The following is a 25,574-nucleotide window of genomic DNA, read 5'->3' as shown; positions in this document are numbered from 1 at the left end:
TAAATCTAAGACATATTACGGGATCTTCAGTGACTTTTTTTCTATATAATGAAATATTTTGTGATTTGCTTATCCTAGAATTCATTATTATTCATCATTACTTATCACTTACCCCCAACTACGCTAAAGGTTAGAATATAAAGACAGCAAAGGAACGACAAAACTGTGAAATGAGTTGTCGCCCCTCCTGGATCGCCCAAATATTGCAGTTTGCTTTTAGGCTTCATTGAGCACAATTGAGAACTGAGAAATTTTCATATCCTGACAAAGAAAAGTGTCAGAGAAAGTTGTGTCAAAATTATTAGATGAAGTAAAGATAAATGCAGACAGCTATACTCCAGGTTCTAATAAAAACGTGAAATTAATCATACAAGTGAATCTCTAAAGAGTCCTTGGATGACAATATTCTAGATAAATATTCTCAAACTCAAGAGAGGATGTGAACAATATATTTCTAAGGACAGAAAGGAAATATGGCATTGTCATCCAGCTATTAAACAGAAAGACTTCCTCATGTATCTTTGGCCAAGAACCTAGACCATTTTGCTTTGCTCAAAGAATACATGACACAATTATTTCATCTTCTATAATGTTTCTGTGCCAAAATTTACTTGATGCAAGGATTTTTATTCTTTTAAAGTTTTATTAAAACTTCTAGTAAGTTGTTTTCCTTATCCCTTTATTCTTACTTCTGTACGTTATTTATAAAGTTACTTTTAAATTAAAAAAAATAAAAAGGTTCCACTGGACCATCTAGATGGAATAGTGAAGACTAATAGTTTTCTAGTATCCTGAAGGATAAGAATGCAAAAAGTGCTGCTGAGTGAGAAACAGTCAAGACAATTTAGACATAGGATATACAAAGAACTGGTATCTAGTCTATATAAAGAACTCCCACAAGCCAGTAAGAAAAAAAACATAACCCAACAGAAAAACAGGAAAAAGACTTGAACCAGCATTTCACAAAAGAGGAAATCCAACTGAATGATAATCAAATAGAAGTCAATTTCATTCGTCATCAGGGAAATATAAATTAAATCCATATTACAGTATCACTAAACACCCACCAAGATTACTAAAATTTAAAAGTTCATTAATACCAAGTGTTGATGAGGGGATAAAAAAATTGCAGAACAGAAACACTGATGATGAGAGTATAAACTGACACAACCACTTTGGAAAACTGACCATATTTATCAAAGTACAATATTATTCATACTCCTATGACAAAGCAATTCTAATCCTTGGTGTATACATCTAAACAAAATTAAGTACAAACACACATGCACACATACACACGTGCATATCTAAAGGGACATATACAGCACCAAAGAAACAATGCAGTGTTATGCCAAAAACTTAAATGACTATCAAATTAGAATGGATAAACAGACTGTGGTATATTCATACAATAAAATACTGTATAGGAATGAGAATGAACAACACTAATGAATCTCACAATAATAAAATGTCACGTAAAAGATGTCAGACTTAAAAGAGTACACATAGCATGAGTCCATTTACCAAAATACAAATTTCAGAAATAGGCAAAAGTAACCTATCACGTAAAAGTTGGTATAGTGGTTAGCTTGGGATAAGGAAAAATGGGAAGGGGCATGAGCAAGACTTCTCAGTTCAGTTCAGATGCTCAGTCGTGTCCAACTTTTTGCAATCCCATGGACGCAGCCCACCAGGCTTCCCTGTCCATCAACAACTCCTGGGAGTTTACTTTAACTTATGTCCATTGAGTCAGAGATGCCATCCAACCATCTCATCCTCTGTCGTCCCCTTCTCCTCCTGCCTTCAATCTTTCCCTGCATCAGGGTCTTTTCAAATGAGTCACTTCACATCATGTGGCCAAACTACTGGAGTTTCAGCTTCAGCATCAGTCCTTCCAATAAATATTCAGGATTGATTTCCTTTAGGATGGACTGGTATGACCTCCTTGCAGTCCAAGGGACTCTCAAGAGTCTTCTCCAACACCACAGTTCAAAAACATTAATTCTTTGGTGCTCAGCTTTCTTTACAGTCCAACTCTCACATCCATACATGACAACTGGAAAAACCATAGCCTTGACTAGACGGACCTTTGTTGGCAAAGTAATGTCTCTGCTTTTCAATATGCTATCTAGGTTGGTCATAACTTTTCTTCCAAGGAGTAAGCATCTTTTAATTTCATGGCTGAAGTCACCATCTGCAGTGACTTTGGAGCTCCAAAAAATCAAGTCTGTCACTGTTTCCACTGTTTCCCCATCTATCTGCCATGAAGTGATGGGACCGGATGCCATGATCTTAGTTTCTGAATGTTGAGCTTTAAGCCAACTTTTTCACTCTCCTCTTTCATTTTCATTAAGAGGCTCTTTAGTTCTTCTTTGCTTTCTGCCATAAGGGTGGTGTCATCTGCATATCTGAGGTTATTGATATTTCTCCTGGCAATCTTGATTCCAGCTTACGCTTCATCCAGCCCAGCGTTTCTCATGATGTACTCTGCATAGAAGTTAAATAAGCAGGGTGGAAATATACAGCCTTGACATACTCCTTTTCCTATTTGGAACCTGTCTGTTGTTCCATGTCCAGTTCTAACTGTTGCTTCCTGACCTGCATACAGGTTTCTCAAGAGGCAGGTCAGGTGGTCTGGTATTCCCATCTCTTTCAGAATTTTCCACAGTTTGTGGTAATCCACACAGTCAAAGGCTTTGGCATAGTCAATAAAGCAGAAATAGATGTTTTTCTGGAACTCTCTTGCTTTTTCAATAGTCCAACAAATGTTGGCAATTTGATCTCTGGTTCCTCTGCCTTTTCTAAAACCAGCTTGAACATCTGGAAGTTCACAGTTCACATACTGTTAAAGCCTGGCTTGGGGAATTTTCAGCTTTACTAGCGTGTGAGATGACTGCAATTGTGCGGTAGTTTGAGCATTCTTTGGCATTGCCTTTCTTTGGGATTGGAATGAAAACTGACCTTTTCCAGTTCTGTGGCCACTGCTGAGTTTACCAAATTTGCTGGCATATTGAGTGCAGCACTTTCACAGCATCATTTGTTAGGATTTGAAATAGCTCACCTGGAATTCCATCATCTCCACTAGCTTTGTTTGTAGTGATGCTTCCTAAGACCCACTTGACTTTGCATTCCAGGATGTCTGGCTCTAGGTGAGTGATCATACCATTGTGATTATCTGGGTTGTGAAGATCTTTTTTGTATAGTTCTGAATATTCTTGCCACCTCTTCTTAATATCTTCTGCTTTTGTTAGGTCCATACCATTTCTGTCTTCTATTGAGCCCATCTTTGCATGAAAAGTTCCCTTCAGTTCAGTTGAGTCACTCAGTCGTGTTCGATTCTTTGCAACCCCATGAATTGCAGCACTCCAGGCCTCCCTGTCCATCACCAACTCCCGGAGTTCACCCAGACTCACGTCATCAAGTCAGTGATGCCATCCAGCCATCTCACCCTCTGTCGTCCCCTTCTCCTCCTGCCCCCAATCCCTCCCAGCATCAGAGTCTTTTCCAATGAGTCAACTCTTTGCATGAGGTGGCCAAAGTACTGGAGTTTCAGCTTTAGCATCAGTCCTTCCAAAGAAATCCCAGGGCTGATCTCCTTGAGAATGGACTGGTTGGATCTCCTTGCAGTCCAAGGGACTCTAAAGAGTCTTCTCCAACACCACAGTTCAAAAGCATCAATTCTTCGGCGCTCTGCTTTCTTCACAGTCCAACTCTCACATCCATACATGACCACTGGAAAAATCATAGCCTTGACTAGATGGACCTTTGTTGGTAAAGTAATGTCTCTGCTTTTGAATATGCTACCTAGGTTGGTCATAACTTTTCTTCCAAGGAGTAAGCATCTTTTAATTTCATGGCTGCAGTCACCATCTGCAGTGTTTTTGGAGCCCAGAAAAATAAAGTCTGACACTGTTTCCACTGTTTCTCCATCTATTTCCCATGAGGTGATGGGACCAGATGCCATGATCTTTGTCTTCTGAATTTTCTTGAAGAGATCTCTAGTCTTTCCCATTCTATTGTTTTCCTTTATTTCTCTGCGCTGATCACTGAGGAAGGCTTTCTTATCTCTCCTTGCTATTCTTTGGAACTTGCATTCAAAGGGGTATAGCTTTCCTTTTCTCCTTTGCTTTTTCTTTTCTCTTCACAGCTATTTGTAAGGCCTCCTCAGACAGCCATTTTGCTTTTGGGCATTTCTTTTTCTTGGGGATGGTCTTGATCCCTGTCTTCTGTACAGTGTCACAGACCTCTATCCATAGTCCTTCAGACACTCTATCAGATCTAATCCCTTGAATCTATTTCTCACTCCACTGTATAATCGTAAGGGATTTGATTTAGGTCATACCTGAATGATCTGGTGGTTTTCCCTACTTTCTTCAATTTCAGTCTGAATTTGGCAACAAGGAGTTCATGGTCTGAGCCACAGTCAGCTCTTGTTTTTGCTGACTGTATACAGCTTCTCCATCTTTGGCTGCAAACAATACAATCAATCTGATTTCGGTATTGACCATCTGGTGATGTCCAGGTGTAGAGTCTTCTCTTGTGTTGTTGGAAGAAGTGTTTGCTATGACCAGTGCATTCTCTTGGCAAAACTCTATTAGCCTTTGCCCTGCTTCATTCTTTACTCCAAGGCAAATTTGCCTGTTACTCCAGGTGTTTCTTGACTTCCTACTTTTGCATTCCAGTCCCCTATAATGAAAAGGACATCTTTTTTGGGTGTTAGTTCTAGAAGGTCTTGTAGGTCTTCACAGAACTATTCAACTTCAGCTTCTTCAGCATTACTGGTTGAGGCATAGACTTGGATTACTGTGATATTGAATGATTTGCCTTGGAAATGAACAGAGATCATTCTGTCGTTTTTGAGACTGCATCAGACACTATTAATTTCTATTTCTTGATTTGAGTAGTGATAACATGGGCCTCGGAGAAGGCAATGGCACCCTACTCCAATACTCTTGCCTGGAAAATCCCATGGACAGAGGAGCCTAGTGGGCTGCCGTCTATGGGGTCGCACAGAGCCGGACACGACTGAGCGACTTCACTTTCACTTTTCACTTTCATGCATTGGAGAAGGAAATGGCAACCTGCTCCAGTGTTCTTGCCTGGAGAATCCCAGGGACGGGGGAGCCTGGTGGGCTGCCGTCTATGGGGTCGCACAGAGTCGGACACGACTGAAGCAACTTAGCAGCAGCAGCAGCAACATAGGCCTAGCTATTCATGAAAATTTACTAAGGTATACACTTATGATTGTGTATATCTCTGTATGTTACTCTTCAATAAAAAAGCTTTATTACTGAAACTAAAAGACTCTTGGAAACCAACATCCACTAACATGACAATTTACTGGAGCAGGGGTAGTCTTCTACAAGACTTGGTGAGTTCAATGATACATACACACATATACAGTTTCAAAAAGTTGCCTCAGAATCTCAACACTGTGGTATGCTATTTACATATAATGCAGTTATGTTACTTGAGTTCTTGTAAACCTTCAGTTTTTAGAAAGCAGTCTAAATCTAGATTTTTCAGAAAACTGTTAGCAGGATTAAGGTAAAAAATGTGAGCAGCATCTAATTCAGGGACAAAAAATGCCATTCTTATCAAAGCTGCAGGTGGAAAAAAGCTGGGAAAGGGTACCTCATACCTAAAAGCAATGTAACCTCCATTCACCAAGATTTCAGCAGACTGGAATGCAGGCCCAAACCTAACTAGATAAAATATAAAGTCTTAGAAAAAGAAAAATAAAAAGACCAAAGACTGTACAAGTTCAGGGTGAGAGAGAACAGTAAGATGAAACAGTAAGATGTTTAATAACAGAAAGATGAAATAGTAAGAATAACAGTAAGATGAAAAAGACCTAGGAGGCCAAACTGACGTTACGCTCAACACGAGTCAACACCATGTTGACTGAAGCCACCCACCTCCCCATAAAAAGCAGTATGTTCAGCTATATAAGTACATTCTTTGCGTCAAAGTTAGTAACAGGCCTATGGTCTGCTCCATCTAAGTGTTCATTCTGAAGCAGACTGACAAACCAAAAGCTCTTCAAAGGACCATCAACAATAAAGCAGGAGAAAGCTAGGCACCATGAACATTATAGCAGAAGGCTAGAACCCATGTTAGTGTGAAAAGAACAGAACTTCAGCTTATGTGATGGCAGGGCAGAACGGTTAAGGCCGGTGGACGGAGACAAGAGGATGGTCTTTAAACAATGGTAGGTACACACTGAAGAACGGGATAATTCATTATGTACTGCACCACACAGGCAGATCTAGAATCAACTAGCAGATCTAGAAGTCAAGGTAACATATTGATACTCAATGTAACAAATAAAGTTTCTAGAAAACTGTATAGGGCAGTGCTGCTTACTGCAGTGGCAACGCTGAACATCATCAACTGCTTGTCACAGGAAGAGCAAAGGACTTAAGAGTGGATCAGAAAGCCTTGGATTCTAACCCCACCTCAACCATTTATTTGCTATGACATCCAGGGCAATTTATCTGTAACCTCTCCGAATCTCAGCTCCCTTTACCCATTTACTTCATAAGATGATGGAGAAGAACAAATTAGGTAACATGTGCAAGACCCAGGATGACAAACTAAAACGCAACACCAAGGTGAGTTGCTAAAGAGGGAAAACTGCACTGTTTAATTGCTAAGATACTCCTAGTGCTGAAATTATTAACTGTACCTTAAGGCAAGAAAAAACTTAAAATAGGTCCTAAATTTACAAAATTAAGATTTTGGTAGGCAGAAGAGAGAAAACATTATTATGCCAGAAAGAAAGGGAGCAGGAAACCTATGCTGTATAGGAACAACATAGGTTACAAGAATGTCACACAGCAAGTCAGTTACCAGATCTAAAAGGTAATGCTCTCAATCCAGGAGTTAAACAGGAATTCAAATCAAGATGAAACACATGCCAAATAAGCCAAGACTACAAATGCACTTCTAATCACTGACAGGATGAACATCATTGAATCACAGCATTAAACACAGTGCTTAACTAGCGCTCTTGCTCTTGGGACCCTCTAATCTCAGCCCCCACTGTTGCATGCAGGTTCACCTCCCCCACTTTATGATCCTGAGCAAGATACCCAATCCTCTCCACCCCTAGTTTATAAAGCGTAAATGTAGGGATAAACCTGTCAAGTTCACAATCTATCAAGAAGACTCCATGGGATAATATATGTAACGCTTCTGAGAAGACTTCTGGTACTCAGAGGAATTCATGTCAATTGCCTCTAACTAGCTTTCATTTTTGTATGGAGTTTTGTTTTCTGAATATAAACTTGGGGAATAAATAAAAGACATATTTTGTTTTCAAATATTTAATTTAGGTAATGTAGATCCATCAACAGAGATGGGAAAACTAATCAATACTGATAAGTGAAAAATCAAGTTATGAAATATTACTTAGTATGACTCAATTTTTTATAACATATGTTTTAAAAATTATCTCCAGATGGTAGAATTAGGTGACATTTACTTTTTTCAATACTTTCCTATTCTGTCTACATTTTGTGTAAGGAGTATATATTTCCAGTACAATTTCCAACTGGAAAAAATTCTGATTGAAAATGTTTTTCTATAAGAAAATTATCATTTAGGCCAACTTTAGGGAAAAATATTTCTACAAATTTGGAAAAATAAATTTAAGCCCTTTTAAAAGGTAAAAGAAAAAATTTAGAATCTATTGGTAAATATTTTTTGTGCTTTTCTAAATAAAAATGTGGTTCAGACAAGAGAAAAATATCTCCTAAAGAGAGGAAAATATAAAGGATAAAAGTTCCATGGGGGCAGGAATTTTATCTGTTATGTTATATTCACTGCTAGAAGCACAGAGCAGAAACTTAATAAATATTTGCTGAACAAATGGATAAAAGTCCTGTTTACCCTTAAATTTCACTGCCTATTTCACTAGATACTTATACATTTTTATCTCTAACAGCTAGCGTATCATCTCACAAAAAGAAGTTACCAATCCAGTTATTTGTCAAATCAACAAAGAGTAAAAAAGATCAATAAATAAATAATGATTTTGAAGCTGAAAGTCAAAGTCACTAAGAAATTGGTAAGCATTATTTTAAAACCACTACATTCATCCTGGAATAAAATCTCTACATGTAAGATAAAAGCAGTGACATCAAGGAAAGGGGGTATGTTGCCATTTCTAGATTTCATTACGCCATGTCTAATGAGTGAATAATACTAACATTATGCATTGTAAATCAAGAATATATATAAAAGTATAAAAAGAATGTAAATGCCTACTCAACCTACAGCAGCAAAACAGCCACCATCCACCCCCCACTCCTTCCCACCCCCTCCCCAAATAAAAAGGCAGACCTACCTTGGGCCTCTTGGACCTTCCAAGTAACTGCTTCTAGGAGGATCTGGAAGCAGTCCACCTGACCTCCCTGGCATATCCTTGACTGTGGCGAGTGGCTGAGATGGAGCAGCTGAGGACTCCCCAAGTCCTTGCTCAGATGAGAACGAACTGTACGGCAGAGCAGACTTGCTCAGAGGAGCTTTGGAATTCACTTGGTCTGATGGGCCAAGGGCTGACTGCAGTGGAGGGTGGTAAACCGAGGGTGGGGCTGAACCAAAAGACACAGGGGTGGGCAGCAGCGCTGGTCGAGGTTTCTCGGGAACTTGTGAGTTCTGGGAGCTGGAGGCGGGTGGAACTGGGGCCGCTGTCAAGGGAGGAGGCATCCCCTGGGGAACTCCGGGGGGAGGGATGCCTGGAGGAGGTGTGGCTGAAGAGAGTGGGGCGAGGGGCATGACAGGGGGTGGTGCGGTCGAAGCCAGAGAAGGTGGTGGAAGCACCGGCGGCGGCCCTGCTGAGGACAGGGACGGTGGGGGGAGGACGGGCGGCGGCCCCGTGGAAGAGAGAGACGGAGGCATCACTGGAGGGGGCACAGAGCTCGGCAGAGACGGTGGCATCACGGGTGGGGGCATGCCAGGTGGTGGGACTGACGGCAGGGCCGGGGGCATCACTGGCGGCGGCAGCGACGGTGGCAATACCGGCGGGGGCATTGTTGGCGGGGGCGGAGGCATCTGAGAATAGGGGACAAACGGGGGCGGCATGGACATGTTCCCCATGTACTGGTTCTTCACGTTCTGAAGTGCGCTGACTTTGTCCTGGAGATAGGTCTGAGTGGCTTTCATGTGTCCCTGCCACGTCTTCCACTGCTTCTCATACTCCTGGAGCTGATCTTTGTGAGGGTAGGAGTGGAGCTGCTCCTCCCACAGCTGAAACTCCCGCTCCCATTCTTGGTAGAGGTGTTGGAACTGCTGCTGCTGCATCTCGTAGTGCCGCAGCTGCACATCTACGGACATGGTCTACAAACAGAGGGATGCAAATGACTGTTAAGACATTCACAGAAGGGAAGTAATTTTAAGCTGAAATATCAAGGAGTCAAGGGTGTTTAAAGCCTTAGGAACTCGGACCACAAGACTAAGGAAGGCTAAGGATATGCTTGTTAAATCCCTTCAACAATGATCATTCGCCTTTCTCCTTTTAACTTAATTATGTAAGTTATCACAGAGTCAAAAAAAAAAATATCAACTGGACATCCTTGGTGGTGCAGTGGGTAAGAAATCTGCCTGCCAATGGAGGGGACCCGAGCTTGATCCCTGGTTGGGGAAGATCCCACATGCCCACAACAAAGCCCACGTGCCACAGCTACTGAAACCCATGCGCCTAAAGCCTGTGCTCGGCAACAAGAGAAGCCACCGCAATGAGAAGCCCATGCATTGCAGCTAGAGGAGCCCCCATCCTCTGCAACTAGAGAAAGCCTATGCAGCAACAAAGACCAGGCACAGCCAAAAATAAATCAATTAAAAAAATAAATAAAAGGATATGCTTAAAAAAACCCAACTAATCACTAAAGCAAACACGTATCTCAGCAGTTTTTAATATTACATATGGATCATTTTAATATTATTACTGAAAATGATCTGTTATAGACGTAAGTTTATACCTCAAAGATACAAGACATACAAGGATCTAAGTCACTTCATCTTTTGTGGTGTATTTGCACAGGCTTTCTGGGGTGGTTGCTTTGATCTTGTCAGTAGATTTTTGCTTGTCATACTTTTTAGGCAAAACACAGGTTAACTTGAAGCAACATAGGAAGTTCTGGTTCTTTTCTTTTTTTTTTTTTTGTGGGGGGGGGGGGCAGTCTGCACAGCTTGCAGGACCTAGTTACCTGACCAGAATTGAATCTACACTCTCAGCAGTGAAAGCTCAGAGTCCTAACCACAGGACCGCCAGGGAATTCCCTGTGTTTTTTTAAACTGAAATATAGTTAATTAACGATATTGTGTATCAGGTGCACGGTATACACACACACACACACACACACACACACACACTCTCTTTTTCAAAATCTTTTCCATTATAGGTTACTATGAGCTAGTGAATATAATTTCCTGTGCTCTGCACTAAGTCCTTAGTGTTTACCTATTTTACAGACAGTAGTGTGTTATCTTTTAAAATCCACAGGTGACAAATGTGACAAACAACTACTTGGGCACTCCAGGGGGAACATCTGATACTTTTCCTTCATCACACTTAAATCTCTTTCATGAGAAACAAATCCCTTAAGCATCTGGGACAACTTTCCACATGTCCGTGAGGGAAGCTCTCACCTGGATGTGCGGCGGATGTTGTATAACCTGCTGGTACTGCTGCAGGATCTGCTGGAGCTGAGTGTGCTTCTGCATTATTCCCTGGTACTGGAAGCCAACTCGATGCTGCTGGTGCTGCTGCCAGTGTGCGGCTGCAGCCTGCAACTGCTTCAACCTGGCATCTTCTTCCGGGTCCTCAGACTGAAGGTGAAAGAGGGGGTATGCTTTATTCTAACCATAAACAGTTTTATTCTAAGTCATAAACAAGAAACATGAATATGTAATAACGTATTATGCTATAATAGTATGGTATCAGGAGAAGGCAATGGCAACCCACTGCAGTACTCTTGCCTGGAAAATCCCATGGACAGAGGAGCCTGGTAGGCTGCAGTCCATGGGGTCTTGAAGAGTCAGACACGACTGAGCGACTTCACTTTCACTTTTCACTTTCATGCATTAGAGAAGGAAATGGCAACCCACTCTGGTGTTCTTGCCTGGAGAATCCCAGGGATGGGGGGCCTGGTGGCCTGCAGTCTACGGGGTCGCACAGAGTCGGACACGACTGAAGCAGTTTAGCAGCAGCAGCAGTATGGTATCATAAAGTCCAGAATCCCTGCAACTCTGGCTGAGAAAAGCTATTCTATCTTTAGATAAAATACTTAGTTCTGTTAAAATCTTACTGTCTTATCCTGTGATCATGAATACTAACACAAAGGAATTTACAAATCCCACAGTCTTTGCTGTAATAATCACCTCACTGTTCCTCAATAGGATAACCATTTCCCCAGCAGAAAGTAATCCACAGTTAGTGTCCTTTCCACTATATGAGAAACCTCTTTTTCACCGTTAAGTCACTTTTCACCAGCTGACTACAGTGTAATCATTATGTTTCATTAATGTTTCTACATAAGGCTCTTGGGAGAACAATGACCTTTGGACCAATCTGAGGACTTTCCATGTGCCAGCCAGTAGGTTAAGCTTCAAGGATTATCACATTTAATGCTTCAATGGCTCTATAAGAAAGCTACAATTTAAATATGCCCATTTTTTAGATGAGGATATTGAAGCATAGAATGGTGAACTAACTTGCTCAGAGTCACCACCAGTAAGTAGCAGTGCCTGGACTACAGCCCAGGCAGTTTGACAATAAAGCTGAATCTCTTAAATTATTGCCCTGTGCCATCAACATGAAAACATCCACCCTGGCATCCCTTTAGTGCTTAGAGATACTCAATTCAGAAGAGTGTCTAATTCTTCAATTTCACTTAAACCATGAAAAAAATGTTCTTTTCTAAATCCCTTGAGGCGTACATCTGATTATTCCACAAAAGAAATTTTACATGCACTTAAAAATGAAAAAAATATATCCATTTAAAACAAAGGTATATATATATACATACACATTTATATATATGAATCAGAAAAAAAGCTGAATAACTTAAAAATACCAAGTAATTAATTTCATGGTTACCTGGGGCTCCTCAGGTGGGAGAGGAGGTGCTGCGTCTTCATTAGTGGGTGGTAATGGAGGCTCCTCAGATGCAGAGGGTTCTGGTACTTGGCTGGTGGCAGGTACAGTAACTTCTTCTTTCACTGGCTCAGCTGCATCCTTTGCTACAACAGGACCCTTTTTGTGTCCTGGCAAATGCACTTTTGTCCTCTGCTGCAAACTAAGCAGGTGCTGTCGATACCAATACTGCTGCTGTTCCTAGCACAGAAACCATTTTTTTTTTTAAGAATTTTTGTTGACAATCCTACATATGTGCAATTTGGCTTTGACAGAGAGCTACATCTGTGTCTGTGTTCACGTACTTATACATAATAAAAGGCAAAGCTGAACTGAAAAAGGCAAATAAACAAGATCTTTCCATTTCCCCCCCCCAAATGTATATAATTAAGTTAAACCAGAAGGGGACGACAGAGGATGAGATGGGCATCACCGACTCAATGGACGTGAGTGTGGGTAAACTCCAGGAGTTGGTGATAGACAGGGAGGCCTGGCGTGCTGTGGTTCAGCGGGTCACAGAGAGTCAGACACGACTGAGCGACTGAACTGAAGTTAACTCATACATATTAATTCAATATACTTCTCTGTCATTAAAAAAAAAAACACAAACATGCTTTTGGAGGTGAAAGCAGTCTTTCTCAAAAACGACCAGAGTAAATCCTTCTAGTATTCACAGCTACTTGTTTTTAACTTGCCTTTTAGTTTGTTCAGTTTTATCCATAGTGGTCTCATGATTAATGAATATAACAAAATAGTCCTACCTCCTTTCTTGGTCTTCTCTTTTGCATTGTCCTTCCCTCTTTTAAACCCCTGCTGTATCATTAATCTTTTCATTTTATTTATTTATTTTTGGCTATGCTGGGTCTGTGTTGCTAAGCAGGCTTTTCTCTAGTTGCAGTGCATGGGCCTCTCTCTGTGATGACTTCTCTGGTTGTGGAGCACAGGCCCTGTAGTTGAAGCACACAGGCTCAGTAATTACAGCTCCTGGGCTCTAGAGCACTGTCTCAACAGCTGTGGCACACGGGCTTAGCTGTTCCGTGACATATGGGATCTACCTAGACCAGGGATTGAAGTTGTGTCCCCTACACTGGCAGCCAGATTCTTTACCACTGAGCGACCAGGGAAGCCCTGTTATCATTAATCTTGCCATACCAAGGGATATATGCATAAATGAAAATACACTGTTTCAGAATGCTTTCTATATATTTTTAAAGTTTCACTCTGTCTTCCAAATATTACTGTAATTTAATTTTCTGTATGCTTATTTTGTGCTTCCACTTTCTAAAAACTACAATAATAAGTTTAATGTGGAAAAAAATTAGAAGATACAGTCTATCTTCATTATTCATGGATTCTGTATTTGTGAATTTGCCTATTTGCTAAAATTTATCTCTAACTCCAAAATCAACACTCAGGGAACTTTCACAGTCACTTGTGGACACTCAGAGATGGGCAAAAAATTTGAGTTACCTGAACTGCATGTTCCCAGCTGAAGCAGAAAATGGCCATGCTTGGCCTTTTTGTTTAGCTCTTATACTGTAAATGAGTGTTCTTTTCAAGGTCTCTTTAAAGCCACATTTTTCATATTCCTGTACTTTTTGTTGAGGATTTTTCTGTTTAAAAAGCACACCCCTTATTGAATAGTTGATTCAATGTTCATGAATCAACAGTATACATTAAACAAGGTGTCTAAACAGAAACACATATGAAACAAAGTTATGTACTGACTGGTTGATGCAATCAACCAAAGTGACCAAAGGCCCACAGACACCTAACCCCAACAAGCACAGTGCTGAACTGTTATCTACTGTCCTAAGTGCAAGAAGACTGTGATGTGCCTTATGGAGAAAACATATTTGCATTGGATAAGCTTCCTTCAGGCATGTATTATAGTGCTGTTGGCTGTTGAGTTCAATGTTCATGAATCAACAGCATCCATTAAACAAGGTGTCTAAACAGAAACACATATGAAACAAAGTTATGTATTGACTGGTTGATACAATCAACCAATGTGACCAAAGGCCCACAGACACCTAACCCCATATTTCCCAACTAGGAGCAAAGGTTCCGATTTCACTAATTCAGTATTATTGAAAACTTAATAAAACATAAAATACCTCATATAAAGAGACTCAACTACAAATAAATAAACAAACAATAATTAAAATCAACTTTAAAAACTCACCACTCAGAAATAACTATAGGATCTTCATTTTCCCAGTGTTATATAAGTCCCCATGGTTACAAGGTTGTATAAGGGGGAAAAAAAGCCGTCATAACACTAAAATATTCACTAATGAACTGCCCTATATACTTCTATAATTAACAACAGCATATATTTCTATTATAATTATAAAGATGCAGGATTTTATGAAAGTGATATTGGAGAACTTCAGAACTCATTAACGACAGGGGAGGATGGAGCAGAAGCATTACCAGTTAACAACCAAAAAGAATTCTTATAACATGAACTGCAAAAGAGGATGACATGAATATCCAAGGCTGAAAAACAGTCCCTGGAAAAATGCATGAATCCCTAAAATATTTTTTCAACATAGCCAAAAACAAAATAAATGATGACAGTATAGTGTTGTCATACAATTTTGTCACAAAAATTATAGTACAGAAATCTGATCTAAACTTTGTTCTTTATAAACTCTAAGACTCGGCTATTCTCTACAATTTTTGAGCTTTATTTTTCAAGATTGTGTCCCAAATCAAGGCTTTTTTTTCCTTTTTACAATAAACTTTTGGTTCTGTGTTAAACAGATTCATTTTACTTGAATTCACTGGGGTTCATTATCTTTGGATAACCAGAATGTCCTATATTGTTACTATTTTATTGTATATCCTCTCTAATTTTCCACATGCAGACATACCTTATATTCTTTTCTCACTAAACATACTGTTTTGTTATCTGTTTTTTCATTCACAGAGTGTAATTTTCTTCAGAGAGATACGTCTCATGCTTTTCTCATATCCTACCTGGTGCTTAAGCACACTGCTGGAGCACACAGTAGAACGTCAGTAAGTGACTGCTGATCAGCTAAAGACTTCTCTTCTAGGCTACTAATTTCTATGACCTGAAACTTGCTGCAATCCATTAGGAAGAATAAATGCCATCTCACTAACTCCATCTTGAAGTCTGGGTCACAACTAGATTTTTTTCTTTTTCATTATCATACACATAATCATCAGCTCCTGGAATGTAATTACTTTTACTATCCAACATCAAAAAAAAAAAAAAAAACAACACTGCCATGGCAGTCAACAATAACATGGTATTAAAACATGTTCAACTCTCTTCCATTATTCTATGAAAATACTGAAAAACAGGCTTGTCTTTTAGCTTTAAAAAACTGATAAACTCTTTCAAGTAGAAGTTAAAAGTTTCCCTTTTCAAAGTTGTTTTGAAAGTATTATCAAAAGATACAAAGATGCAAACCATCTTTCATAAAACTAGAAGCCAGTGGCTATAGATAAGAAGATTCTTCAGATCTAGATTCTTTATCAATCTGCACCAACCTTATTTTCATGCTTTCTATCTTTGTCTTAGACCTAGTCTAAGGTTAAGAACCTTGTTAGGAGCTCAAGTACTTGTTGGTTTACGGACAGCATGCACTGCAGGTCTATTTCCATTTAATATGAACCCAATAAACAGAACCCAGTTCTAATTCAATCCTAGGATGAGGTTCTGGCACATCTTTAAAGCTCTACAAATGAATGATGATGAAATCATTCAGAAATGTCCTCAGTGATCTCAGAGAAGGCTGCTTTATCTCTATTTTAGAAATGAATAAAAACGTGCCTGGACTTGATAGAATCTGAAATAGTAGCCAGTTCTTCTAAGTATCTCATTGTATCAGACAATTCCATTTCATATAGGATGTTAGGTCATTTGTAGAGGACAAACACAGTACATGTCACATTCAAAAAGAGACTGAATGGAGTTAAAAAGTAAGGATGTATTCACCACAAATACCATTACCAAAAAGATGCTAATTAATCCAGCAAATACTTACTGACTACTTGCTACCAGTACAGTAAGGAACTAGGTACTGAGTGATTCTCCAAGTAGGGAAATATAAAGAAGGAGGAACAGAGAGACAGAGAATGAATGAACGAATATATGTGTATATGTATGTGATGCTTTAAAGATTAATTCTGAAAGGTTGCCTTTCCTATCCAGGTTGATTAGGATAAATGCCTGTAACACTAAATATTCAATGCCAACTCCTAAAGCAAGTGGTTTAGGGAAAGGAGACGATAAAATGATGAAATGGATTTCCATTTAAAAAATTTACTTAAAATATATTTATTTTCAGTATTTTTAAAGTTCACAGTCTATTCCAGGAATTAAGGTCACCAGATAATCTTCATCCCATTTTAGGGAAAAAACCAAAAACTCCTTTATTTTCCTCTTCCTCCAGCCCCTGCCTACATTCTCTCTCTCCTTCAGTCAAACTTCTTGAAAGAGTTGTCTATACTCACCATCCCCATTTCCTCACCTTCCATCATTCCTCAAATCAATGCAATATGGCTTCAGTCACTATGAAACTGCTCCTGCCAAGGTTAACAATAATCTACATGTCAGTAAATGCAAAAGATAACACACGGTCTTCATCTTGCTTGACCTCTCAGCAGTGACACAGCTGACCACTCTCTCCTAGAAACAGTCTTCCTTGCACTTCTGTGGCACTTCGCTGTCCTGATTTTCCATCTACTTATTTGGCCTCTCTTCCTAGTCATTCCCTTAGATACTGTGGTTCTGCAGGGCTAGGCTCAATGTCCTTTAAACTTAATTCTTACTCTATACACACTCCTCAAGAGACCTCATCCATTTCTGTGCCTTCAAATATCATTTTTATGCTGATGACTCACAAGTCCATCATGTCTCTCAGATCTGGCTTCTAGAATCCAAACCCATACCTTACTTCCAACTGGACATCTCCATTTGGAATCTTTTATCTCAAGGATCTTAAACTCAGTAAATCTAAAACTTAAACTCATCATTTTCCTTTCATCCCCAGACCTGCTGTTCCCTCTCCTGTAGGCTGTTAGTATATGGAACCACCATCCACCCAGTTTCCTATCTCAGAAACCCAGGAAGCATCCCCGATGCCACCCTCTCCACTACTACTCAATCTCCAATTGGATTCTAGCACCTAAATATTTCTCCAGTCTTTCCACTTCTTTTCATCTTCTCCATCACCATCCAAGTCCAAGCCACTGTTAACTCCTGCCTGGATCACTCTCTAGATCACTCTTGCTTTTCTCGACTCCACTCTCCCCAAAGCAGAATGAACATTCAACAGGCCAATCTGGCACAACGGCCTATATAAAACCCTTCAATGGCTTCCTACTACCCTTAAGATGAAGTCTCACCTTAACCTTCAGTCAACCTTACTGAACTTTATTCTTTGAACTCCTATCTGGTCATTTCCTACCCCTTCTTCAGATTTCATTTAAATACTACTTGCAAAGGGAGATCACTTCAATGAGGTTAGCGCTCCCGGCTATATTCAATCATTTGAAAAATATTTATTATTCATCTACTATGTGTTAGATCCTGAGCAAAGTACTGTGACTATAATGGTTCTCCTAGAGGAAAACATAGGCAAAACACTCCCTGACATACATCACAGCAGGATCCTCTATGACCCACCTCCCAGAATATTGGAAATAAAAGCAAAAATAAACAAATGGGACCTAATTAAACTTAAAAGCTTCTGCACATCAAAGGAAACTATTAGCAAGGTGAAAAGACAGCCTTCAGAATGGGAGAAAATAATAGCAAATGAAGCAACCGACAAACAACTAATCTCAAAAATATATAAGCAACTCCTCCAACTCAACTCCAGAAAAATAAATGACCCAATCAAAAAATGGGCCAAAGATCTAAATAGACATTTCTCCAAAGAAGACATACAGATGGCTAACAAACACATGAAAAGATGCTCAACATCACTCATTATCAGAGAAATGCAAATCAAAACCACTATGAGGTACCATTTCACACCAGTCAGAATGGCTGCGATCCAAAAGTCTACAAATAATAAATGCTGGAGAGGGTGTGGAGAAAAGGGAACCCTCTTATACTGTTGGTGGGAATGCAAACTAGTACAGCCACTATGGAGAACAGTGTGGAGATTCCTTAAAAAACTGGAAATAGAACTGCCTTATGATCCAGCAATCCCACTGCTGGGCATACACACTGAGGAAACCAGAAGGGAAAGAGACACGTGTACCCCAATGTTCATCGCAGCACTGTTTATAATAGCCAGGACATGGAAGCAACCTAGATGTCCATCAGCACATGAATGGATAAGAAAGCTGTGGTACATATACACAATGGAGTATTACTCAGCCATTAAAAAGAATACATTTGAATCAGTTCTAATGAGGTGGATGAAACTGGAGCCTATTATACAGAGTGAAGTAAGCCAGAAGGACAAACACCAATACAGTATACTAACGCATATATATGGAATTTAGAAAGATGGTAACGATAACCCTGTATACGAGATAGCAAAAGAGACACTGATGTATAGAACAGGCTTATGGACTCTGTGGGAGAGGGAGAGGGTGGGAAGATTTGGGAGAATGGCAATGAAACATGTGAAATGTCATGTATGAAACGAGATGCCAGTCCAGGTTCAATGCACGATGCTGGATGCTTGGGACTGGTGCACTGGGACGACCCAGAGGGATGGTATGGGGAGGGAGGAGGGAGGAGGGTTCAGGATGGATTTTCTTTTAAAAATTTAGAAAAAAAAAAAATATATATATATAATGGTGAACTTAAAAAAGCTCACCTTTTCCTATTCCTATGGCATAGTCTAGTGATATTTTCTATATTATTTTTCCTCAGCGCTTTACACTTCTCTTAATTACTTTTTAAATGTCTTTTCCTCCCATTGGAACAAATCCAATGAGAGCAGGTACCTTGCCTATTTTGATCACCATCTCATCGCTCCAGTACTAAGCGCAGTTCCTGGTACACAGTTGTTAACAAATATTTGAATATTAAATAATGACTAAAAACGCTAATCAAAGTCAACAACTTTACTTAAGTTTTGAGCATAAAAAAATAAATTACAATTCATGAAAAAATAAAAGACCAGTATGCATTTTAGTTAGCCAGTCCTTTAAATTCAGAGAAAAGTTAATTCTTCAAAAATCATATTCCATTAAATCAACAACACTTTACGATGAAAACTAGAAATTAAATGGAAGACTATCAAGCATTTATCCTTTATATGCTAACTGCATTTCCAAATAGCCCTAGTTTATGAGTGATAAAAGTTTTTCTTTATGACATGCCTGATGGTAAATGTAGAAGAAATGGCAGAAAAAAATCACCACATTGTGACCTCTAACTAAGAAATGATTTACTCAAAGACCATCAATCGATGAACCACTAAATGAAACATTAGATACGGTATTTATGGGAAGCTTTATAGGGGAGGAATCGGACTGTCACCCCCTGAGCAATCTTGGCACCACTACGGGATAATCGGGTACTGAGTGCCTCCTGATGGGATGCCAAAGAGGTACACCGCGCTCCCTAGGTTACAAAGTCCCCTTGCCAAAAGGTGAACTTAAACCTAAGAGGGTTTCATGGTTAACGTCTAGTTTACGAAACACATGGGAGAGAGGAACAAACCAAACACCACCATCAGGCAACAGACAAATTCACAACGTGGGACGTTCTCTAGGACAACCAACACAGATTTTTCATCAAGATCAATGGCAGGAGCAGAAAAAGAATCAGAGAGACTGACCTAAATCAGGTGTTCTTAAGGGAGAGTGATTTTGCCCCAGGACATTTGGCAAGGTCTAGAACTATTTTTGGTTTTCACAACCAGGTGCTGTTAAGGCATCTAGCAGGGAGAGGCTGCTAAACATCCCGCAACACACAGTACAGCGCTGCAACAAAATTACCCTGCCCAAAATTGCCTCAGCTGAAGCCCGATCTCAACAAGCCCTCAAAACACTATTGAGTCCAGCTGGGAATTTTAACACGGAAAACAACAAGGAATTATTTTGATTAGTACGATGAGACAATAGGGGAAATGTAAATAGGTCAAGTATTAGATGATACATAGAAACCTGTTAATTTTGTCAGGTGTTATAATGTATGTTTACCTTAGAAGAAAGTCTTTAAAAAAAAAAAAGACATCAATTAATTAAGAGTCCAGGAATGAAATGACGTGAGATCTAAGGGTCATGTGAAAATATTTCAGCAAGAACTACAATAAAGGCCTAGGTAAAGCATACATGGCAAAATCTTGATACTTGTTGAATCTGAGTGATGGGTAATGGGGGGGAGGATCATACTATTTTCTCTACTTTTGTGCACATTTAAAATCTTTCACCATAAAAAAATTTTAATGACATACTCCAAAAACAAAATATGAATCAACTAAGAAGGGTTAATTGTCACGGATTGGCACTGTCATGAAGAAAATGTGTAGTATCTAATAAACCAAAGTATCCTAAGTCTAGAACACGACAACTCTTGTATCTTATTCAACACATCTTTGTGGAAAGCCGCCAGTTTGCAAGGCACTGTCCTAGGTGCTACAGGGGATAAAAAGGTGAACATAGAGAAGAGACTTTTGGACACAGAGGGGGAAGGAGAGGGTGGGACGAATTGAAAGAGTAGCACTTACATTATCATATGTAAAACAGATAGCTAGTGGTGAGTTACCATATTACACAGGAAGCTCAACCCAGTGTTCCGTAACAACCTAGAGGGGTGGGTTGGGGTGCTGGGTGGGAGGGAATTTCAGGAGGGAGGGGACATATGTATCCTTATGGCTGATTCACATTACTGTATGGCAGAAACCAACGCAACATTATAAAGCAATTATACTTCAATCAAAAATAAAAATTAAAAAAAAAATGGTGAGACAGTCTCTTTCTGCAAGGGACTTATAATCTGAACAGAACAGAACCAAACCACATGGGTAAGCTGAGGCATGGCTTCATGGACAGCCTGATATCAGAGGGTTGAGGAAGTTGGGACAAATTCTAGACAGAGGTTTAAGAAGGAAAAAAAAAAAAAAAAAACACCTTAAGAGGCTTAGCACCGGCCTTCTTGTTCTGACCCATTCACACCTCTCAAATCTCATCTTCCACCACTTTCTTTCTGGCTGTCATCAAAGAATCTGAGGCACTGAATAGTCAAAGCACTGAAGATGTTCACCATAGACAAGGGTACAAAAGCAGAAAAGCAGTGTTCATGTTTATATTAAGGACTGGCTTGATTTGCCCCCACCACTACCAAAAAAACCCCCAATTCATTGGTTTCTCTAAAAGGCCAGAAAAAGTCTAGTAGAGATGAGAATATAAATGTCATATTTTGGCTTGGACTAACTCTGAGAATGTTTGGCAACAACAATAACAAGAAAAAAACCTAGCAATTTCAGAGAGGGGTGGTAAACGGGGAGAAATTCTGTCTATAATAGAGGAATCTGAGCAAATAACATGCTGCTGCTGCTGCTAAGTTGATTCAGTCGTGTCCGACTCTGTGTGACCCCATAGACAGCAGCCCACCAGGCTGCCCTGTTGGTACTAATTTGGTGTAAGCTAACAGAATCTCTCACTCTACTGTTTTACCCCAGCATCTCAGCTGTTTTCTCCTCATGCTTTTCTTAATTTCTAATGCCAAACCACTGTAAACCCAAACCATCCTCAAACCCATCTTTTGGAAATCTTTTATATGCAAATCTGAGCTTGTAAATTAAAAGATTCTCTTTTCATTAGAGAAGCTAGGTAGATTAGGAATTGCTAAAAGTGTCTATTTTAAGAAATCAAAACAAATGACTTCTTCTCCTTCATCTTCTTTCCTAAGAAATGAATTCATTTATTACTGCTACTCTATCAATCTTTGACATGGAAGCATCACTTCAAACAGAAGTTGAGAAGGGCTCTCTCATGAATGGAGAGATGGCATGAACATTTTTTTTTTTTTTTACAGCTTGGCCAAATTCCAAGGCTGTTACTCTGGAGTAAATGGTAACAATAATGCAATGCAGCAAATTGGTCATGTCTTAAAACTACCTTTAAGTGATGTGAGAAAAGGGATGTATGGGGTCAATTCCTGAAATGACCAACAGACTCCCAAAAAGGTCATATATGTAGACTTCCCTAGGTATGGCATATATATATCTATAAACAGGACGTTCCTGATTAGAACAAGATTTCCATCCTTCATTTGCTGAGATTAACTCAGCAAATTGACAGCTATTAGTGGCCCTTAACTTTCTTTTAAAGGAGCTAACTGGTCATAAGATTTATATTCATTTCAAGTGTCAGCCCTTTGAGAAGCTTCTTTTTTTTTTTTTACGCTGCCTCTCAAATACAATTTTAAGTTACAACTGTGGGCGCGGGGGCGGGGGTGGGGGGCGGTGGTGGTGCAGGGGGTGGTGGTGGTGCGGGGGGAGGGGGAAGAAAGGCCCTTTGCAACAGCAACAAAACCTAAAAGGCTGGTTAAAGGAAATCAAAGAATGTATCTGGGAACTAACTCTTGATCCACCCAACTACTCTGGTGTCTAGAAACATCCTCAAACACTGTTCTTCTAATAATCCACGTTTAGCGGATTATAAAGCTGGTGTGTCAGATCCCTGACTTCTGTGAAATCCTTTGGAGTGTAAATTTGCTCGTTATTGTTGGGGGAGGGGGAGGGAATCAGGCCAAGCACTAGGTATAGCCTCCAGGGCCAGCTCATTTAGGGCCCTCTAGGTAAGAGACTCAGCTCTGGGCAGGAGCTTTCTTACCTGTGGAGTCATCGTAGAGGGGTCTGGCTCAGGGGCAGCTTGCTGCTGTTCAGCGCTCTTGTTCTTGGCCCCACTCTCCAAAGGTTCTTGCTGGACAGTTGTCTTATTCCCAGGAGGGGCGGACGGCGGTGGCGGAGCCAGCAGCTGGGGTTTAGAATGGCCTTGGGAAGGGCGGGAAGGAGATGCCTGAGAAGAGGGCAGATAGGACTGCGAATGGCTCATATAGGACTGCGAGGAGGACGAAGAGGAGGAGTAGGACGGGGTGGGCGCCAGGTAGGACTGGGACGGTGGGGACTGGGAAGGGGACGGCTGGGCGGGGGGCAGGTAGGGCTGAGATGAGGCCGGAGGGTAGTACGAGGGCGGCGGCTGAGGCGGGGGCAGGTAGGACTGAGACGGAGGCATGTAGGACCCGGGCGGCACCGGGGGCGACTCCGGGGGGGAATCCAGCTCCATGGGAACCAAACCAGGAGGCCCGTCTCGTTGGTGGTGGAGCATCTGATGTTTGTACTGCTGCTGCTTCTGATAGCTGAGGGCCGGCCCTGGCGGCGGGGGCATCGGCGGCGGCGGCGGCTGCCAGTCCCCGTAGCCGCCCCCCGGCATCCCCGGTGGGGGCGGCAGCGGGGGCGGCGGGAGGTGATGGGGCTGCAGCACGCACTGCATCTGCTTCTGATGCATCTGCTGCAACTGCTGGAGCTGAGCCAAGTGCTGCTCGCGGAAGCTCATGAAGCCGGAGGAGGAGGGGGCGGCGGGAGTCGTCGAGCTCGAGTACCCGGGCCCCGGCGAGGCCTCAGGAAGCGCCACCGGAGGCGGCGGCGGGACCGGCGGCGGCGGCGGGTAGTGGCTGCTCCCGCCATAGCGGCCCCAATTCGGGTACATATCGGGAGAAGAAGGGCGCGGCGCTCGTCCCGGCGCCGTTACTCGTCGCAACCGACCCTCCAGGAGCTGCGGCGGCGGCGGCGGCGACAGCCGGAACTCGCGGCGCCTACAGGCCCCGGAGCGTGTAAACGGAGCGCGCCAGTGCGCCGGCGCTACCGAGCTGGGCCCGCGACCGGGAAGGTTGGGGGACCGTACGAGCGCGACTACGCCTGCGCAGTGGCCACAGATCGGAGAACAAAGGCGAGATAGAGCGGCCCAGTCCTCAGCGACTCTCGGTTGCCATCTTTCTTCCGGTTAGGATAATGTCGGGGCGAGTAGAAGGTTCCCGTAGAACCATAGAGTCTCATCGCTGAAAACGGTGGTAGAGATCCTATCGCTCTGCGGGTTCATTTTTGAATGGAGGAAAAAAAAAAAAAAATAGGTTCCATTCACAATAGCAACGATCGCAACAACAACAATTAAAAAAAAACACCTGTGAAGCAGGTAGGACTAACACTAAAAAGAAATATGTAGAATCTGTGTGAAGGAAACTACAGAACCGTAGCGAATCATATCCGAGTGGAATAAAATTAGACTTGAAATAATGGAGATGTTTACCATGGTTCTGAATGAAAAGAAGAAAAAGTATAAAGATGTCAGTTCTCAAATTAAGTGAATAGGCTTCAGTCAGTTCTAACAAAAAAATCCAATTGGGAACAAATCTGTGATGATGTATTCTGAAGACGGAATGTAAATCTTCACCAATTCCTGCAGGTATTGTAAAAGCGGAGAAAGGAAATTCTTTAGAATAATTCAATGCAGAAAAATTTACGTTGGAGAATATCAGCCAAGGGGAAGAGAGTAAATGCCAGATAACAAGATTGTCCAGAGAGGACTAGATTGGATTTAGAAAATAATCCAGTCTCATGTAAGACTAAACAGGAACTCCTTTGGCTTGAATGAATCTCTGAAAAACAAAACTGATACACCCTGAATTCTGAAAAACAAAACAAAAAACTATGAGACTGTTAACTGTGTCAACGTGTCAGTTCTGCATCACTCAAAGATTTGACATTGCTTCTATCCTAACAACCCAGATCTTCACCTCTCTTAGGAGGGGAATGTGAGTAGAAAGTGGGGCAACTAAGTATCCTTCAGAAGAGCTTTTCATTCTCAAATAGAAATTTAGTTGTGTGCCTTTTAATTTTTATTGAAATATAAAGTGCATACCTATAATTGCAAATCATACATACAGCTAAGTGAATTTTCACAAACCAATCACTCTTGTGTTCAGATCAAGAGACAGAACATTACCCAACTCAGAAACCCACTTACTTGTAATTTTAATATTTTCAATTGAAATTCTTGAAAACTATAGAAATAAATGTAATTTCCTATAGAACGGGCTTAAGGAGAAAGATTTTTATGATTAATGAGAAAATAATCTCATTAGATGCAGAAAAAGAATGTGATAAATTTCAGTATCCATTTTTTTTTGGTGGGGGGGCTGCCTTGGGGCCCACTGTGTGCAGGCTTTCTCTAGTTGCAAGCAGGGGCTACTCTAGTTGCCGTGCACAGGCTTCTCCTTGCAACGTCTTCTCTTGTTGTGGAGCCGGAACTCTAGGCATGCAGACGCACAGTTGTGTCACACAGGTTTAGTTGCCGCACTGCATGTGGGATCTTCCCTGACCAGGGGCCAAATCAGTGTCCCCTGTATTGGCAGGCAGATTCTTAACCACTGAACCACCAGGGAAGTTCTCCATTTATGATTTTTTTAAAACTATTTACTTTCTTA

General features: G+C 40.9%; 1 protein-coding gene across 2 annotated transcripts in view; it reads right to left on the bottom strand.

Moving 5' to 3' along the window:
- YLPM1 (YLP motif containing 1) overlaps positions 1–25,005 on the bottom strand; it is a 66,669-nt gene extending 41,664 nt beyond the window's left edge. For both annotated transcript variants that reach the window (XM_061429465.1, XM_061429466.1), the window contains exons 1-4: positions 22,925–25,005; positions 12,104–12,340; positions 10,654–10,833; positions 8,351–9,342 (exon numbers count right to left, since the gene is read on the bottom strand). In XM_061429465.1, coding sequence (XP_061285449.1) covers positions 8,351–9,342; positions 10,654–10,833; positions 12,104–12,340; positions 22,925–23,800 — 2,285 coding nt within the window. In that variant the 5' untranslated portion in view covers positions 23,801–25,005. The remainder of the gene's footprint in view (positions 1–8,350; positions 9,343–10,653; positions 10,834–12,103; positions 12,341–22,924) is intronic.
- Between the last annotated feature and the right edge of the window lie 569 nt (positions 25,006–25,574).

The sequence above is a fragment of the Bos javanicus genome, chromosome 10 (genome assembly GCF_032452875.1).
Source record: "Bos javanicus breed banteng chromosome 10, ARS-OSU_banteng_1.0, whole genome shotgun sequence".
Lineage (NCBI taxonomy): Eukaryota > Metazoa > Chordata > Mammalia > Artiodactyla > Bovidae > Bos > Bos javanicus.
This window is presented reverse-complemented; position numbering and strand designations above follow the sequence as displayed.